The 19,184-nt window shown below is 34.4% G+C and overlaps 1 protein-coding gene across 1 annotated transcript in view; it reads left to right on the top strand.

Annotated features, from left to right (window-relative positions):
* The window catches only part of KDM5A (lysine demethylase 5A), a 99,906-nt gene that overhangs the window by 39,982 nt on the left and 40,740 nt on the right, over nt 1–19,184 (top strand). Inside the window, exons 14-20 of the mRNA XM_044679413.1 lie at nt 291–485; nt 7,619–7,800; nt 9,043–9,167; nt 9,897–10,047; nt 13,303–13,417; nt 14,274–14,629; nt 18,631–18,769. Coding sequence (XP_044535348.1) covers nt 291–485; nt 7,619–7,800; nt 9,043–9,167; nt 9,897–10,047; nt 13,303–13,417; nt 14,274–14,629; nt 18,631–18,769 — 1,263 coding nt within the window. The remainder of the gene's footprint in view (nt 1–290; nt 486–7,618; nt 7,801–9,042; nt 9,168–9,896; nt 10,048–13,302; nt 13,418–14,273; nt 14,630–18,630; nt 18,770–19,184) is intronic.

Below are 19,184 nucleotides of genomic sequence, written 5' to 3'. Positions count from 1 at the left end.
TTAAGACTATAAGTGGCAGAATAAATACTGACTTAAAATGGTAGAAGATGGTAGAAGAAGTTTGTTTTTAAAGTTCCATTACCAAGAATGTAGCCCAATAAATAACTAACTAAATAATAGTGCTTATAGTACTTACCTGACAGGGTTATTGTAAAGCTCAAATGAAATACTGTATGTAAAACTTTGCAAACTTTAAAGCGCTATATAAATGCCAGTTATTATTATTATTCTGCATTATAGAATGTAACGTAGACAAGTAATTCGATTTGGGTATCCTTTCATGGCTTCAGCTGCCTATTGGACGTCAGTGTGTGAATCATTATCGACGACTAAGGCGTCACTGTGTGTTCTCACATGAGGAACTTATCTTCAAGATGGCTGCAGATCCAGAGTGCCTTGATGTAGGGCTTGCTGCTATGGTCTGCAAAGAAATGACCCTTATGACTGAAGAGGAGACTCGGCTGAGGGAATCTGTTGTACAAATGGTGAGTAAACTTAGTGCTATTTTATAATTTTTTTTAATTACATGTAAAAACAATTTTTAACTTTTTTTTTTAAATTTTGAGTTCCAAATTTTCTCCCCCATTCTCTCCCTGAGATGGTTAGTAATTTGTTAGCTTGTGCTGTCATGCAAAAATTTCCATATTTGTCACATTGTTGAAAGAAAACATAGATTGAGAAACAAAAAATAAAATGAAAAATAGTTTGTTTTGATATACATCCAGACTCCCATCACTTTTTTCTCTGGAAGTGGCTAAACATTTTTCATTACGAGTCTTTTGAAATTGTTTTAAATCATTCTAATGTTGAGAGTATTTATATTATTCACAGTTGATCATTATGTAATATTACTGTTAGTTCTGCTTACTTCACTTTGCATCAGTTCATAGATTTTTCTGAAATCATCTTGCTTGTCATTTCTTATAGCTCAATAGTTTCCCATTACAATCATATACCACAACTTGTTCATCCTTTCCCTAGTTGATGGGCATCCCCTCAATTTCCAATTCTTCACCACCACAAAAAGAGTTTCTTTAAATATATTTGTATAAATTGGTATTTTCCCTTTTTTAAAAAAAAATCTTTGTGATTCAGACCTAGTAGTGATATTGCTAGGCCAAGGAGTATGAATAGATGCATAGCCCTTTGGACATAGTTTCAAATTACTCTTTAGAATGTTTAGATCAGAGCTCACAACTCTACCAGCAGTGTATTAGTATCCCAATTTTCCCACATCCTCTACAACATTTATCATTTTTCTTTTCTGTCATAATAGGCAATTTGATAGGGGTGAGGTTGTCTTAATTTGCATTTCTCTAATCAGTAGTGATTTAGAGCATTTTTCCTTTTGACTATAGATGGCTTTGATTTCTTAGTTTGAAAACTGCTTGTTCATATCCTTTGACCATTCATCAATTGGGGAATGATTTGCGACATTATAAATTGGATATTGTTCATCAAAAACACTTGGCTGTAAAAATTTTTTTTCCAGTTTTTGCTTTTCTTATATTTGTGGATGCATTTGTCTTGTTTAGGCAAAGCCTTTTAAAATTTAACATAATCAAACTTTTACATTTTATATCTCATAATGCTATCTTTTGTTTGGTCAACAATTCTTGTTATCCATAAATTTTATGGGCAAACTGTTTCATGCTCCTCTAATTTGCTTATTACATCACCCTTTATGTCTAAATCAGGTATCTATTTTACAATATATCTTGGTATACTGTATGAGATGTTAGACCATATCTAGTTTCTGCTATACTGTTTTGTAGTTTTCCCAGCAGTTTTTGTCAAATAGTGAGTTCTTAGCCCAAAAGCTGTGATCTTTGGATTTATCAAACCCTAGATCTACTGTTGCCATTTACCATTATATATTATGTACCTAATCTAGTAGACTTATCTACCACTATTTCTTATCCAGGATTAGTTTGTTTTGATGATTACCATGTTATAATACATTTTGAGATCTGGTACACCTAGACTGCCTCCCTTCATATTTTTTCCGTTAATTCCCTTGATATTCTTGACCTTTAGTTCTTTCAGATGAATTTTGTTGTTGTTTTTTTTTCTAGCTCTATGAAATGATTTTTTTGTAGTTTGAAATTGGCATGCAATTGAATAAATAAATTAATTTAGGTAAGATTGTCATTTTTATTATATTGACTTGGCCTACCTGTGAACAAATAATATTTTTATAATTGTTTTTAGATCTAGCTTCATTTAACTTTTCCTCTAAGAATTTAGATGCTATATGCCTTTTGAGGCATATGTGTCTGGTGCTGATATTACATCATTGTATAAGATACCTTTTAAGAAAGGTAGTTTGTCTGTTTATCTCTTTTAATTAGATTTATTTTTGGTTCGTCTGAGATCATAATTGCTACTCTTGCTTTTTTCACTTTAGTTATAATAGATTCTCCTCTGGCCCTTTACTTTTATTCTGCGTGTGCCTGTATGCTTCAAGTGTGTTTCTATAGACAACATAATGTGTGATTCCAGTTTTTTAAACCACTTTGCTCTCTGATGGTATTTTATGGGTGAATTCATCTCATTCCCATTCAGTTACTAACTTTATTTCTCTTCATCCTGCTTGTCCCCATTTATCTTTCTCCTTTCATCCTATACAAAAGTTATACTATTCCTTTTCTAATGGGGAGATAACATATATGGAGAATTTAAGTTTTGCACAAGTCATATGAGAAGCTCTAGTGGTTCTTACCATACCAGTTTCTGATGTTGAACCATTTGACAGTGACAAAGTCTTCGGTGTCATGAGCTTTCTTTTGGGGGATTTTAGTAGCTATGGTCTTACCTTTCATTGTGCCTCACAAAGCATCCCACTTCCCAACTTTGCTATTTCTTTCAACTATGCTATCTTGTATTTGATTGGTTTAGCTGAAATCTTTGGTGTTATTTTTGAGTCGTCTATTTCTTTAACTTGGTATTTATATTTTCTTTTATTGTTTAAAATCCTGAACTTAAAAGGAGCATTTCTATATATGTGTATATTAAACAGAAGAGGATCGCAAATGAAACTCTGAATCTCTGTTATATGGAGCTTGCTTTTATTTAGAATATATAATAAATTCAATATGTAATTTTGAAAGCTCTTTGTCTTAGTCTGTGATTCCTTCTGACTCTTCTTTTCTTCTGCCCTGTCCCCTACTTAGTTAAATTAAATTGACATTTTCCCCTTTCAAATGTTTTTTATGTCCACCCCTTCTCTATTCCCATTGTCACTGATTTGATTCAGTTCTAATAATTTATTTGGTGGATTCTGACTTGAAATTTTCCCTAATCTAATCTTTGTTTTCTTTGCTACTATCAGACATTTTTTGAAGTACAACTTTAGTGTGTTATTACTTTGTTCAAATACTTTGTTTCCTGTTTTCTGGCATATTAAATCTAACCCCCCTGCTTAACTTTCAAGGCCTTGGTGGACCAGTCTATATATTATTTCTTACTAAACCCTGTCTCTCTCTGTTCTAGACAGGCTTATTCCCTTTCCTTCTCAATCCCTCCCTCCATGTTGTTTTCCTTACCTGGAATTCTTGTCCCTTCACTTCCTTGGCCTTCCCTAGCTATTTCAGTGTTCATTTTTTTTTTTTTTGTACTCCTATTTCCTTTATGGTCTAAACAAGTGATGGGCAAACTACAGCCCCCTGAAATGTTCTATCTGGTTGTGAGACATTATTCTTAATCTGATGAATACAATGAGTAGGATACAATACAATGAAACTTCGAAAGAGTTGCTTTAGAAACAGACTGAGGGATGAGCATTTCCTTTCCTTTGGCCCCCTCTTTAAAAAGTTTGCCTATCACTGGTCTAAACCATAAAATTTAGCATTAATTTTGTTTGATAACACATATCTTAAGGGTTAAGATATTCATGTAAGTGACTCAGATCTTTAAAGCTTACTATGTTTTAAACCTTTACCTTCTGCCTTAGAATCAATACCGTATATTGGTTCCAAGGCAGAAGAGGGATGTGGGCTAGGCAGTGGAGGTTAAGTGACTTGCCCAGGGTCACACAGCTAGGAAGGGTCTTTTTTTAAGCCCCCCCCCCCAAATTATTTTATTTATAATCTTTTCTCTTTGGTTACATGATTCATGTTTTCTCCCTCCCCCGCTCCTGGAGCTAACAAGCAATTCTACTGGTTTATATATATCTTAACTACTCAAAACCTATTATTATATTATTAATATTTGTAATTTTTTAAAAACCACAACTCCAAATCATATACCCATGTAACCAAGTGATAAATCATATGTTTTTCTTCTGCATTTCTACTCCCACAGTTCTTTCTCTGTGGATAGCATTCTTTTTCATAAATTCCATGGGATTATTCTTGATCATTGCATTGCTATTTGTAGCAGAGTTTATTACATTTGATCGTCCTACAGTGTTTCACTTTCTGTGAATAATGTTCTCCCAGTTCTGCTAATTTCACTCTGTATCAGTTCATGGAGGTTCTTCTAGTTTATATAGAAATCCTCCAGTTCATCATTCCTTACAGCACAGTAATATTCCATCACTCCCTAATTTGTTCAGCCATCCCCCAATCAAGGGACACCCCCGTGTTTTCCTTTTTTTGCCACCACAAAAAACGCAGCTATAAATATTTTTGTACAAACATTTTTAAAAATCTTTTGGGGGAACACACACAGTAGTGATATAGCTGGATCAAAGGGCATGTGATCTTTTAAAGGCCTTTGAGCATAATTAGGAAGTGTCTTAAGGCCAGATTTGAACTCAGGACCTCCCATCTTTATTATGGGAGTCAAGATAGAGGCTATATTTCTAAAATGAAATCTTTGACAAGAAAAATCAGTATGTGGGCATATACTGAAAGTAACGATGATTTCATGTCACTTAGGTTTTATAAAATGAGTTAGATTTGAAGGAACAGTAAGGTCAATCACTTTTGTATTTCCCTGCTCATTAAGGAGGATGTAAAATGGCAAGTTGGGTTGAGAACTGGCCTTGGATTTAGGAATTAGCAAGTCAGTATTATTTATTAATTTTTGCAAGACCCTGTGCTAAGTAATAGGTATACAAAGAAGGCAGAGAAGGTAGTGTTGGCTTTTACAGACCACACGAAGTTCAGTTTCTCTTGGACCCATCAGGAGGCCTTGTCACCCTTGGGAAGTTGCTTAAACTCTCAGTGCTTTGAGCAAGTCTGAGAATGGAATCTAAGTTGAAAAAGAGTTGCCATTGTGTATTGGTAGAGTGATTTTCTTTATTGGAAGTTCTTTATATCCATGAGATCATGGGTCTTATTCCCAAAATAAAATCAGTTACTATATTGTAGTATAATACTACAGAATTTTTATTTTGTTTTATCTTTGTTACTTGTGGCTACTTTTAACAACCCTCCTCTTTAAGTCTTAGTCATGTGCTCTCAGGCTACAACAGTAAATTCTGAGTGAAACCCTCAAGGTTCCAGCTTTTAAAACACAAGTTTTAGTGTCTGAGTTTTATTCTAACTCATTTCAGTTACTCACAGGTCTTTTTTGCTTACTTATGAATTCTTGCTTCTGATGTATATAACTGAAGTTACTAGAGGTAAGATAGGATGCCACTGTATTATCTTATAGTGTTTAGTATTGTCATATGGTGTGCAGGGAATATATATTATAATTTTGTTTTCTCCTTCTCTTCTTGGCTCTCATTACCTGGGATAGGGTTGAGCACATCAGCTCAGTAAAATTTTCAAGATTTTGATCACTATCTTCATTACTGTGAGGCTATAGTAATCATGTTTGAATATCAGCTTGTGGTATGATCTTTTTTTTGGAATATCTTTGTTATTCAGCCATTTCATTCACATCTGACTCTTTGTGACTGCATTTGGGGTTTTCTTGGCAAAGATCCTGGAGTGGTTTGCCGTTTCCTTCTCTAGCTCATTTTATAGATGAGGAAACTGAGACAAACAGATTTAAATGACTTACCCAGGATCACCCAGCGAGTAAGCAATTGAGTTTGGATTTGAACTTCAAAAAGATGTGAGTTTTCCTGACTCCTTAAGTCATGCTTGATCTTTGTAATTTTGTTACATTGACTTTTTTGATGTGTGATTATTCTTTCCATCTACTTTGCTGGAGTCTATTTAAATTGCTATCTTGTACCTGCTTACTTCACTTGGTATCAGAACTTTGCATGCTTCTCTGTATTCATATACATCATTTCTTGACAGGACAATAATATTCTATTACATTCATCTACCAATTTATTTAGGTATTCCTTAATCAGCAGGCATCTATTCCTCCCTCCCCCTCAATTTTGTTGTTGTTTAAAAAAGGGGCTGCTATAAATATTTGGGTGTATGTGGAAACTTTTTTCTTATGAATGGCTTCTTTAGAATATGAGTTCAGTTAGTGGAATCTGGTTCAAAGAGTATGGCCATTTACATTTTGTGTATTATTTTATAACTCCACTAATGATGTATTAGTGCATCTATCATTCCAGCATTGAGTATTGCCAGATGGAATGGTAGTATTGCCAATACCGAAGCCAACAACGAATGTTGCCATTTTTTATCATTTGCCAAATTGTAGGCTATGAAACTTCAGGGTTGTTTTGATTTACATTTTTTTTATCATTAGTTATTTGGATTATTCCTTCTTATGATTGTAAATATTTTATGCTTCTTTTGATAATTGTTCATTTCTTTTGACCATTTACCTATTGTTTAAAGTTATTTTTGACATTTTATTTTCTCAATTATTGTAGTAACAGTTTTCAACCTATTTTTTCCAAAATTTTAAGATCACTTGTCTGACCACTTATCTATTGGGGAAAACTTAATTATTTATTTAATAGCACGTTGGGCTTTATGGGGTAAGTAAGGGAAAATAAAAATAGAACATGTAGACAAGCTAGGCATGGAGAGCATAAGGCTCTTGTCTTAATCCACAGAGAATTAAAGCAGTATCCCTAGAATCATAGTGTTAGAAATGTAAGAGATTTCACACATTCCTCCTAATAGAAAAGAGAAGACTAGTAAGTTCAAATGACTTATTTATTGTTGCACAACTTTTGGGTCTGATAATGGAGCCTAGTTCTTCTGACTTCTTCTAATTCCTTACTTTATCCCTGTATGGTATATTTAGTAGTAGGTTTTTTAGATTGGTTTTAACTTCTGGTAAAACTTAACTTTTTACCCTTGTTGTATAAGGTTATTTATAGTTTCAATTATTGTCCCCATAGCAGTAGTTGAATTTATGAATAACATTAATAGCAAAGACATTGCTTTATCTCTGACAGATGTGAGTACCATACTTTCTTGCATGCTACAGTTTCTACCCTAAATAAGAAGAAAAATCATAATACTTATGTCTTTGTGTATCAGGGTTATTGCTTGGATATTAAACTCTTAGAAGTTAGAAATAGTTTTCGACTTTTGAACCATGTCATACAAATAGGAACTAATACTTTTTTATATTATTTAAGGGTAAGGTATTGTTTGTTATGTATGGTTTTTTTTGTTTGTTTGCTATTAAAAGGAATTACACCTTCAATAATTGTACTCATAACTAATCAGTAGGTAATTTTTGTTCCTTTTTAAGGGCTTAAAAAAAGATAATTTATTTTTAGTGAAAAATTCTGTTTTAGGGTGTACTATTATCGGAAGAAGAGGTGTTTGAGCTTGTTCCTGATGATGAGCGACAGTGTTCAGCTTGCAGAACTACATGCTTTCTCTCTGCTCTTACTTGTTCTTGTAACCCTGATCGGCTTGTGTGTCTCTACCATCCAGCTGACTTGTGCCCTTGCCCCATGCAGAAGAAATGTCTTAGGTATGAAAACTAATCATCTTCTTTTAAGCTTTCTGCCATATTCCTCTTGTTTGGGGAACTACAAACCCAGCTAGAGGCAGCATGGTAGCACAATGGATAGAAGATTAGACCTGGATTCTGGAGGAAGATCTGAGTTAAATTCATCTTCAGACATTTACTGGCTACAGACTCTGAGGTCTCCATTAAATCTTTGTCTACCTCAGATTCTTCATCTGCAAAATGGAAATCATAGCAGGCTCTACATAACAAGATTGTTGGGAGGATCAGATGAGATAATATATCTAAATTACTTAACCTACCTTAAAATACTATATAAATGCTAAGTATTACAACTATTAAGATTATTAATAAGTTTGGCAAACTTGGAAACCTATAAAATAAAAACAGGAAGCTAAAATTCTAGTAAGAAAGCTATAGGAAAATAGGGAGCTATATAGAAGCCTACAACATAATTAACTGTATTGCTGAACAGCTCTCTTATTGCCAATGTTTTATGATTTTTTAATTAAATTTCTAGAAAACGGAATTGTATTTTCTCATTAGTTTCCTCTGTTTTACCATTCCTTTAAATTTTGTTCTGATCATGGATGCTAAAATTCAGCCTTATTAGGTATTTACTATGTTTCTCTTCCTCCTTCCACACACATCCTCCCCTCTTTTTAAATTTCTAGAGAAGCTCCTTGTGGTATACATCTATACCAGTGATGGGCAAATTATTCCCCATGGGCCAGATCCAGATCGTAGTTTGCCCATCACTGCCTTAAGCAATTCCCTAATCACTTCATCTGTAGTGATGACAAGCCTTTTAGAGATGGAGTGCTGTGCCCTCCCCAAACAAGTGCTGTGCCTCTCCCCCAAGACCATGTGCCATGCCTCCTCCCCCCACCAAGTGCCAGGTGTAGGCACCCTTCCCCCTTCCTCCCCCCCATACACGTGGGAGGGAGAAAGTGTTCCCATGGGAAAAAATGTTGTCAGGCATGGTAGAGAGGGAGGAAGAGAGCAGATCTGCCCATATCCTTCTGCCTTTCTAGTAACAAACTCTGGCAGGGGGTGGCCACATGCCCACAGAGAGAGGTCTATATGCTATCTTTGGCACCCGTGCCATAGGTTCGCTAGCACTGACCTAGACCACACTACTACAAGTCATCTTGTATTCTTCTTAGATTGGTTACATTTCTATTACCTAATTTCTTTCAATTTATTAGAATTTTTGACGTTTTTGCTGTCTTATCTTTTCCTAAGGTACCGGTATCCATTGGAAGATCTTCCTTCTCTCTTATATGGTGTTAAAGTTAGAGCACAGTCCTATGACACTTGGGTCAGTCGAGTAACAGAGGCATTATCTGCCAGTCTCAACCACAAGAAAGGTCAGTTTTCTTTATACTAAAGCCATTAAAAGGGGATAATTTCTCTAATAGAGAATTTACACATTACTTATCTTACACAAAATCATTTTCATAAGGGTTCAATAGGTGGGATGAGACTCTTATTTTTTTTCTTTTAAAATCCCTCCCAGACCACCTAGAGAAGTTTGAACTTCTTGAAGTTTGTGATGAATGAATGGATTGGCTAAGAACGAAATAGCCTTCTCTTTGGGAATGGATATCTAGAAGAAAAGTTGACATCTTTAACCTTTTTATGTTGTGGATCCCTTTGGCAGTCTAATGAAGCCAATGGCCTGCTTCTCAAAATAATAGTTTAAAATGTTCTTGAAAATACATAAATTAAAGGGAAAGTTGAAACAAAATTATAAAAATATTAAAAAAACCAAATTCATGGATCATAGGTGAAGAACCTCAGCCTTGGATCAGTGATCTGCATTAGATGTCAGATTCTCTTTGGGTGATGATTGTTCTCAATATACTGACACCAAAGGCAGATTGAATGAAAAGAAGTTTCCTCACATGGGAGAAAAATTGTAGCACAGAGGAATAAGCATCTAGTGAATTATTCTTATTGTGCTGGTAAGATTTTCACAGCTGCAACTTGTTGATGCTAAAAGATGATTCACTTGTATAGAATAGGGTTTAAGAGTTTAAAATTATTTTTAAAGTTGATTTTGTAGTGTTCATATAGCTTTTTTGTTTATGGTATAGATGTGATCGAATTGAGAGTGATGATGGAAGATGCTGAAGACAGGAAGTATCCAGAGAATGATCTCTTTAGAAAACTCAGGGATGCTGTGAAGGAAGCCGAAACCTGTGCTTCAGTGGCTCAGTTACTTTTGAGCAAAAAACAGAAACACAGGTAAGGATAAAGAATAGTTGGCTCATTTATGCATTTCTTTTCAATAATTTAATAATTTTTGTCACCTTGCAATTAGCCCTTCAGCATTTTGCATTTGTCTTCATTAAACATGAAATGTTATCATTGTTCTTAACTTTTTCAGCTCTTTCAATTTAGGTTTTCCTTCTTTTGGATACTCATATGTCCATAATTCTTTAGGAAGAGACAGATTGTAATCCCCGAACTTAAAAGATAGAAACTGGACAATGAAATGGTAGAGTGAGAGGTCATAAGATAGCCTAGTGTCCTAATGCCCTTTGCAAGAATAGTGTTGAACACCTTTTAAAGTAACAAAAGATCTTTAAAGAAAATATCATTTCAAAACAGGAGAAGGGAGAGTAAACAGAATCAGCAAGAAGATGGAAAAAACCCAATGAATAAATATTATGGATTAAAATAAACTGAGGAAAATATACTTCATGGTGGAGAGTAGGGGTTGATATCAATAGTGTTCCAAGAAATCAATTCACAGGATACTTCCAGATAGGATAATAAGTACCCTAAAGGGAACTAAAGAAGGAGCTATAACTAAAGAGGATTTGATATTAGTAAAGGGACAAGAGATGATTTTTTAAAAATTGCAAAATAAGGAGAAAATGGACATTTTTTTAAAAAAATGAAATAGATGAGAAACAATTATTCTATGAGCTGAGGAAATGTACTTATTCTCCATTTGCTAGAGAGGGTGAGGGAGTAGGGGATAAAAAGTTACATATAATGTCAGATACAGTTGCTGTGTTGGATAGTTTTGCTTAACTTTGCCATAAGAAAGGACTCATTGATATTGTTTGATCATGGTCTCTGCAGAATTGACTGCAGTCTAAAAACAAAAGGCATCAATAATATTTTTTTTTCTTTTTTTTTCCTTTAGAATATTTTTCCATGGTTACATGATTCTTGATTTCCCCCCTCTTCCTTCATCCCTCCTGGCTGATAAGCAGTTCCACTGGGTTATACATGTATCATTGTTCAAAACCTATTTCCATTATATTCATATTTGCAGTAGAGTGATCTTTTAACATCAAAATCCTAATCATATCCATTTCAAACCACATGATCAATCATGTTTTTCTTCTGCATTTCTGTTCCCACAGTTCTTTCTCTGGATATGGAAAGCATTCTTTTTCATAAGTTCTTCTGGATTGTTTGAGTCATTGCATTGCTGCTAATAGAAAAGTCTGTTACATTCGATTGGGCCATAATATGTCATCATTCTCTGTGTACAATGTTCTCCTGGTTCTGCCCCTTTCATTCTGATCAATTCCTGTAGGTCTTTCCAGTTCACATGGAGTTCCTCCAGTTTATTATTTCCTTCAGCATAATAATATTCCATTGCCATCATATACCACAATTTATTCAGCCATTCCCAATCGATGGACACCCCTTCATTTTCCAATTTTTTGCCACCACAAAGAACGTGGCTATAAATATTTTTGTACAAGTCTTTTTCTGTATTATCTCTTTGGGGTACAAATCCAGCAGTGAATTTCCCTCCAGAATAGTTGGACAATTCACAACTTCACCAGCAGTGTATTAGTGTCCCAATTTTGCCACATCCCCTCCAGCATTTATCACTTTCCTTTGCTGCCATATTGGCCAGTCTGCTAGGTGTAAGGTGGTACCTCAGTTGTTTTAATTCATCAGTAATATTTTAAAGAAACTAAATCAAAGACCAGCTATTCTGGAAGGCTTGATAACTTTGTAAGCAAAAGTCATGTAAGTAGAGAATGGCCAATAGGAGAGAGAATTTGAGTCTCTGAGTTATTGGAACAGTGACTAGGGAATCTGAACATATTTCTAGAATTCATATAAAAAATTTCCCCTAACAGTTGAAGTTAAAGGTCAGACTTTATGGACAAAAGAATCTACTAGATGCTAGGAAGAATAAATGTCAGATTCAGCTCATCCAGATATCAGAAATTCTTTGCTGTGGTTCTTCCCTTCCCCAATTTTGGCCTTCAGCTAATATAACTAAAAAGAACAACAAGAATGTAAGAACTTACTATGCTTATTGTTTCTATATTATAAAATTTAGCATTTTGATTCGTGTAACAAAATAAGTTTAAGTTTAAAATGACATGTCAAAATGATACAAGATTCTTTGGAAGATAAAAACAGAATTTTAATGTTCTAGTTATTCATATACAGTGGGCATAAAACTAGAAGATGTAAACTCACCAGAGGTGATGACTAGTGTCATGGATGCAATCTAGTGAAGCATCCCAGATTGAAGAGAGATTCTTTTTAGATGATACAGTACTCCTGATGTTTCTGTGCATATATGATATTATTCTGATTACATCTCAAGGTCTAGAACATTGTTGAGTTTCCTAAGATCCATAACAATTGTGTTCCAAAAAAAAAAGTTATTTTCAGACAATTGTCCAGGTGATGATATGTAGTCGGATGGACAGTCTATTGGCTAATTTATCAGTGTGTGAATATATCTTGGATAAACATTGCCAATGCATAGTTATCTGAACCCCAGTTTAGATAAGAAAAGAATGAACTAGATTGCTTTTGGATACATTGTTCTTTAAATTTTTTTTTTTAATAATCCCAAGTTTCTCCTTAAAACCCACCTTTCTAACAGTTATGTTAATCTTGTAATGTTACGTGGCTATAAATTACACAAGGCTACAGTCTCTGAAGAATTGAAACTGAGGATCACCCAAAGGGCAGTGAAACGTGAACAGGTTACCACACATTCATTGATCCATAATCATTAAGACTAAAAAAAGCCTTAGAGGAAGACTCCTGTCTAGTGATTATTGTGTATCCCTAAGTGCTTAGTACCACACTATGCATTATTTTTATTATCTATAAACAATGTCACCCAATCTCTAATGTATCATCATGGGCTATGCATGCAGGCTTGGCAATTTTGAGGGCTTTGAACTTTAAAAGTAGTATATTTTTGTATGTTACTATAGGTATACAGGCCTGCAACCAAGACTAAGACTTGTAGAAAAATTAGAAAAAGTAGAAAAATTCAGTTTCTAATTAAAAAGCTATAGAATTAATGGTGAAACTATCACTAGTAATACAGTGGATTCATTTGAACCAGTTGGATTGAAAAGTCCAGTTATATATGTTGGCTTATGACCTTTGATGTCAAAACTATCATGTATGGATTTTTCTGTATAATCAATACTGACCTGTCTGAATGCTATCCTATATCATCTGTGAACTCTCTGTATGTTAATTACATAGCAGACAGAGCCCGGAAAGTGGGAAGACTAGGACCAAATTGACTATGGAAGAACTCAAGGCCTTTGTCCAGCAACTCTTTAGCCTTCCATGTGTCATCAGCCAGGCTCGACAAGTCAAGGTTGGAGTATTTTATTTTTTCTTATTGCTCTTTTTCATTTGGAGTGTGAGAATAAAGAGATTCAAGAGAAACTACCAGAACAACCCTGGATGAACAAAGAGTAGTTTAGCCTCTGTGATTTGCCACCTCCCAAATATTTCTTTTCTGATTCATTGAGTGATATTAGAACTAGAAGGGATCTTAGGAGATCCTCTTGTTTACCCACCTCATTTTAAAGATGGGGAAAGAATAAGCTTTGTGCTTTCTTTTTTCCTTTCTTCATAAAATTGCTATTATTTGAGATCCTGAAATGAGAACTACTCTAAGAAGATATACTGTTGTCTTTTTATTAATTTCTATTCCTCCACTTTAACTTTATAGGATCAAAAATTATTTTGAATTATATTATTTTCCCCATAACTATATGAGGCATATCAGTCCCTTCTTTTTTTTTTTTCTCTCTTTTCTGCCCCTTTCCCTTCCCCTTACCTTATCTGTGAATGCCAAGTTTAATATTTGTTCATAAGAGTCTAATTTTAATTAATAGCCTAATCTAATAATATCTACTACATATACTATATATATGCTAAATATAATAAATAGTACTTTAATGTTTAAATACATTTTAAACAAATGGCTAGGAATCAGCCTGTTGGTTTATTGTAAGAAGCAATAGTTACCAAGTCACATAGAAGTAATAGATTATAGTGGTCATTACATACAGCTGTATGGCTATAGTTGTTGTACTGGATCCTTTTGTACTATAGAGATGAAATTTAATTGAAATGCCTAGAAGTGACAGTGTGGATGATCACTTCCCATTTTGGTTCCAATAATTTTTGTTATAACTTAACTTAGAATATTCTTTTTATGTTAGAATCTACTGGATGATGTGGAAGAATTTCATGAACGTGCTCAAGAGGCTATGATGGATGAAACCCCAGACTCTTCCAAACTTCAGATGTTGATAGACATGGGTTCTAGTCTCTATGTAGAATTACCTGAGCTGCCCCGGCTGAAGCAAGAGTTGCAACAGGCCCGGTGGCTGGATGAAGTGAGGTTGACACTTTCAGATCCACAGCGTGTCACTTTGGATGTTATGAAAAAGCTAATAGACTCTGGGGTGGGGTTGGCACCTCACCATGCTGTGGAGAAAGCTATGGCTGAACTTCAGGAACTCCTTACAGTTTCAGAGAGATGGGAAGAAAAGGCTAAAGTTTGCTTACAGGCTCGGTAAGTTCCTTTGGGTGACTAATGTCCCATGTAATTTATCAAAATGTAGAATTTGGAAGGGGACAGGGTCAGAAAGATTCACTAAATGAATAATTTACATCGTGTTTCCATGAGTCTGTATTAAACTCTCATTCGAGGCTGAATCTTGATGGTTTTAGGTAGTCAGAATTTATTTGACTTAAGTGCAGGACAGTATGCCAGGTGCTTTAGGGAATACAAGATAGTAAATAATATGGTCTCTGTCTATCCTTTGGTAGCTTACAGTTTGAGATAAAGCACACATGGCTGTCATATACTACCCTATATTTAAGTGTGAAATAGGTGATAGATATATCATTAATTTTGAAAAAAAGATCACTTATTGGAGGCCTGGGGAGAGGGAGAGAGTTTTCACGGTTGATCATTGTACAAATATTGCTGTAACTGTGTACAGTGTTCTCCCAGTTCTGCTTATTTTGCTCTGTATCTTTTTTATACGGATCTTTCCAACTTTTTCTGAAATCATTTTGATTATCATTCCTTATTACATCACTAATATGTACCACAGTTTAAGCCATTCCCTAATTGATGGACATGCCCTCAGTTTCCAATTCTTTGCCATTACAAGAATTGCTGCTATAAATATTTTTGTACAATTGGTCCTTTCCCCCTTTTTTTAATCTTTTTGGGATACAGACCTGATAGTGATATTGCAGGATCAAAGGGTATGCACAGTTTTATAGCTCTTTGGGCATAGTTCCAAATTGCCTTCCAGAATAGTTGGATCAATTCACAACTCCATCAACAATGCATTAGTGTCCCAATTTTGCCACATCCCCTCCAACATTTATTGGCCAATCTGATAGGTGTGAGGTGGTACCTCAGTGTTGTTTTAATGCATTTATCTAATCAAGATTGATTTAGAATACTTTTTTCATATGATTATTGTTGGCTTTGAGTTCTTTATTTTTGAAAACTGCATTTTCACATCTTTTGACAATTTGTCAATTGGGGAACGGCTTGTTTTCTTGTAAATTTGACTTGGTTCTCTATAAAATTGTGAAAATTAGTTATCAGAGAAATTTGTTATAAAATTTGTTTCCAGTTTGTTGTTTCCTTTGTTGTAATCCTGGTTACATTAGTTTTGTTTATATAAAAGCCTTTTAATTTAATATAATCAAAATTATTCATTTTACATCTTATAATGTTCTGTGTCTCTTGTTTGGTCATAAATTCTTCTCTTCTCCCAAGATCTGCCAGGTAAAGTATTGCGTTCCTCTAATTTATAGTATCACTGTTTATATCTAAATCATCCATTTTGACTATATCTTGGTAGAGGGTGTGAGATTCTGGTCTTTAGCCAGTTTCTGTTATACTGTTTTCCAATTTTTTTTAGCAGTTTTTGTAAAATAGTGAGTTCTCATTCCTAAAGCTGAGGTCTTTGGGTTTATCAAACTCTAGATTGCTACAGTCATTAACCCTGTATATTGTGTATCTAATCTAGTCTATTGATCTACCATTTTATTTCTTAGCCAGGACCAGATTGTTTTGATCATTACTGCTTTATTATACAGTTGGAGATCTGGTACTGCTAGGCTATGATTCTTTACATTCGTTCCCTTGATAGTCTTGATCTTTTGTTCTTCCAGATGAATTTTGTTATTATTTTTCCTAGTTCTGTAAAATAATTTATTTGGTATTTTGATTGGTATGGCACTGCATAATAAGTAAATTAATTTAGGTAGAATGGTCATTTGTATTCTATTAGCTCTTACGTATTATTATATTAGCAATTAAATGTTTTTTCCAGTTGTTTAAATTTAACTTTATTTGTGTGAAATGTGTTTTGCAATCGTGTTCATATAATTTCTTGGTTTGTCTTGGCAGATTCCAGGTATTTTATTTTGTGTAGAGTTATTTTCAGTGGAATTTCTCTTTTTATCTCTTGCTGCTGACCTTTGTTCATATTATGTAGAAGTGCTGATATTTATGTATATTATTTTGTATCCTGCAACTTTACTAAAGTTATAATCTCAAGTAGTTTTTTAGTTGATCCTTTAAGTATACTATCATATCATCTGTAAAGAGTGATAGTTTAGTTTCCTCACCACCTACTTTAATTCCTTCAATGTTTTTTTCTTTTCTTATTGCTATAAAGCTAGCATTCTAGTACAGTTTGAAATATTAGTGGTAATAATGGCCATCCTTGCTTCACCCCTGATCTTATTATATATCCCCATTGCAGATGATAATTGCTATTGGTTTTAGGTGAATACTAATTATCATTTTAGGGAATGACCTATTTATTCCTATGCTTTTTAGTGTTTTTAATAGAAATGGGTGTTTTATTTTGTCAAAGGCTTTTCCTGCATCTATTGAGGAGATAATCATGTAATTTCTTTTAGTTTTGTTATTGATATATTCAATTACGTTGACAATTTTTCCAGTATTTAAACAGACCTACATTCCTGGCATAAATCTCATTTGGTAATCGTGAATGATCCTTGTGATTACATATTCTTTATCTTGGTCATATTGACCGTACTGTACCTCCTTTTGGGTGTGACGAACAACATAAAAAACTGCCTCCCAAAAGGTAGATAGCTCCTTAAAAATACCAGTGATCCCTTGTGATTGCATATCCCTCTTTTCTTTCCACTGTTTTCTTTTGCTCTGATCATTTCCTGACTCAGTTGAGAATTTTCTTTTCTACATCATGTTCCTTAGACCATAGTTTTAGACTATTTGGTCCAGACTTATTTCCTGTTTCATTATAGCCTCAGAATATCTGGGAAGAAGCTTCAAGAGATGGAACTTGACTTGGACCTTAAAGGATAGGTTGGGATGCAGATAGGTAGGAAGGCATTTCTGGTGGGAGGAGTAGTAAGAACAGATCAATCAATAAACATTTTTAAATATCATCTTTTACGTGGCAAGAACTTTTCTAAATGCTGTGGAAACAGAGCAAAATAAATGAAGCAGGTCTTGCCCTTGGGTTTATAGTCTATTGGGAAAATATATACATATCTAGTTCAGATATAGGAATATACCAGGTATATGGAGAACAGTTAAGGATAAGAGTGTCTAGAGTGTTTATGTTGGGAAAGGTTAACCCTGAGATAAATAAGCATTTTCATTAGAGTTATTACTCCATCCGACTTTTGTGAATTTGGTCCAAATTTCCTATATAAGTGAACTTTTTTTTATTTAATAGGTGGTATTCGTTGCCATTATTAGTATTAATTCAGAGTGGCCAAAGAGGAGCCAGCTGGGTAACTCAGTAGATTGAGAACCAGGCCCAGATACAGAAGGTCCCGAGTTCAGATTTGGTCACAGACACTTCTTAGCTATGCAGCCCTGTGCAACCCTCCATTGCCTAGTCCTTACCACATTTCTGCCTTGATACCAATACACAGTATTGATTCTAAGTCAGAAGGTAAGGGTTTTTTTTTTTAATGGCTAAATAAAATATGGGCAGTGATTGATAAATTAACATGATAATAGAAAATGTATTTCTCTGGGTTTTCATCTCTTTTCTGGTCTTTGCTTAAAAATAGATTAAAACTCAAAGAATGTAAAGCTCCTACATAGCCATCAAGTGATGCAGCTTCAGCTATGTTACCTTGGCTTTTCCTTTTATTAATTCTAGAATTCTAGGGATAGAAGTGATTTTAGAGGTCACTAGACTTCTCCTATTCCTCTAGATAAGATCATATTTAAAACTATTGCAGGTAAATGATTATACTAATTAACATAATTTAGAACTTAATGTGTAACTTCCTTGCACTAATGACGTGTGTGTGTATGTGTGTGTGTGTGTGTCTCTACCCAAATATATAAAATCATGAAACTATAAAGTGATATTTTGTGGTTAATAAGATTTTGAACTTGTATGTATAAACCCCAGTATATTTCTAATCTGTTACTTTTTCTTGTTATCATGTCTGAAATTAGCATTGGATGCCTCACAAAAAATAGCCTTATTGTTCTGACTCTGTTTTCCTAATTTTTTCTTCCTTTAGACCTCGTCACAGCATGTCAAGCCTGGAGAGTATTGTAAATGAAGCTAAGAATATCCCAGCCTTCCTCCCCAATGTTTTAGCCCTGAGAGAAGCCTTGCAAAGAGCTAGAGAATGGACAGCTAAAGTGGAAGCTATTCAGGTGAGTACTTTGGTCCAAAAGGCATGAGTTTCTTTTTCTTTCTACCTTAATAATAAATAATTTGCTCTTTGGTAAACTCTTCATCTTGTTCCAAAAAGCAGTTATTCCAAACCTCTGCTCAAGCCATGCTGTATCTTGTTCCCATACTTTAAGGTAACCTACTTAGCCTCTTATTTCACTAGTTGAGGCTACCTGGTATCCCAAACAGTCCTCCTTCATAGTTGTCAAAAGCATTTGCTAGTGCCATCACTCATTCTCTCCTAATCTAGTACAATCCAGTCAACATTTAGATGCCTACTTTGTGCCAGGTGCTGTGCTAAGCTGGGAATACAATTAATTATTAAAATTCCAGCCCTCAAGGAATTTACATTCTAGTAGGGAGAGACTATTCCCAGGGATACCTGTTTTGAGGTTG

The sequence above is a fragment of the Gracilinanus agilis genome, chromosome 5, assembly GCF_016433145.1.
Source record: "Gracilinanus agilis isolate LMUSP501 chromosome 5, AgileGrace, whole genome shotgun sequence".
Taxonomy (NCBI): Eukaryota; Metazoa; Chordata; class Mammalia; order Didelphimorphia; family Didelphidae; genus Gracilinanus; species Gracilinanus agilis.
Note: the sequence above shows the minus strand (reverse complement) of the source record. Positions and strands in the feature narration are given on the sequence as shown.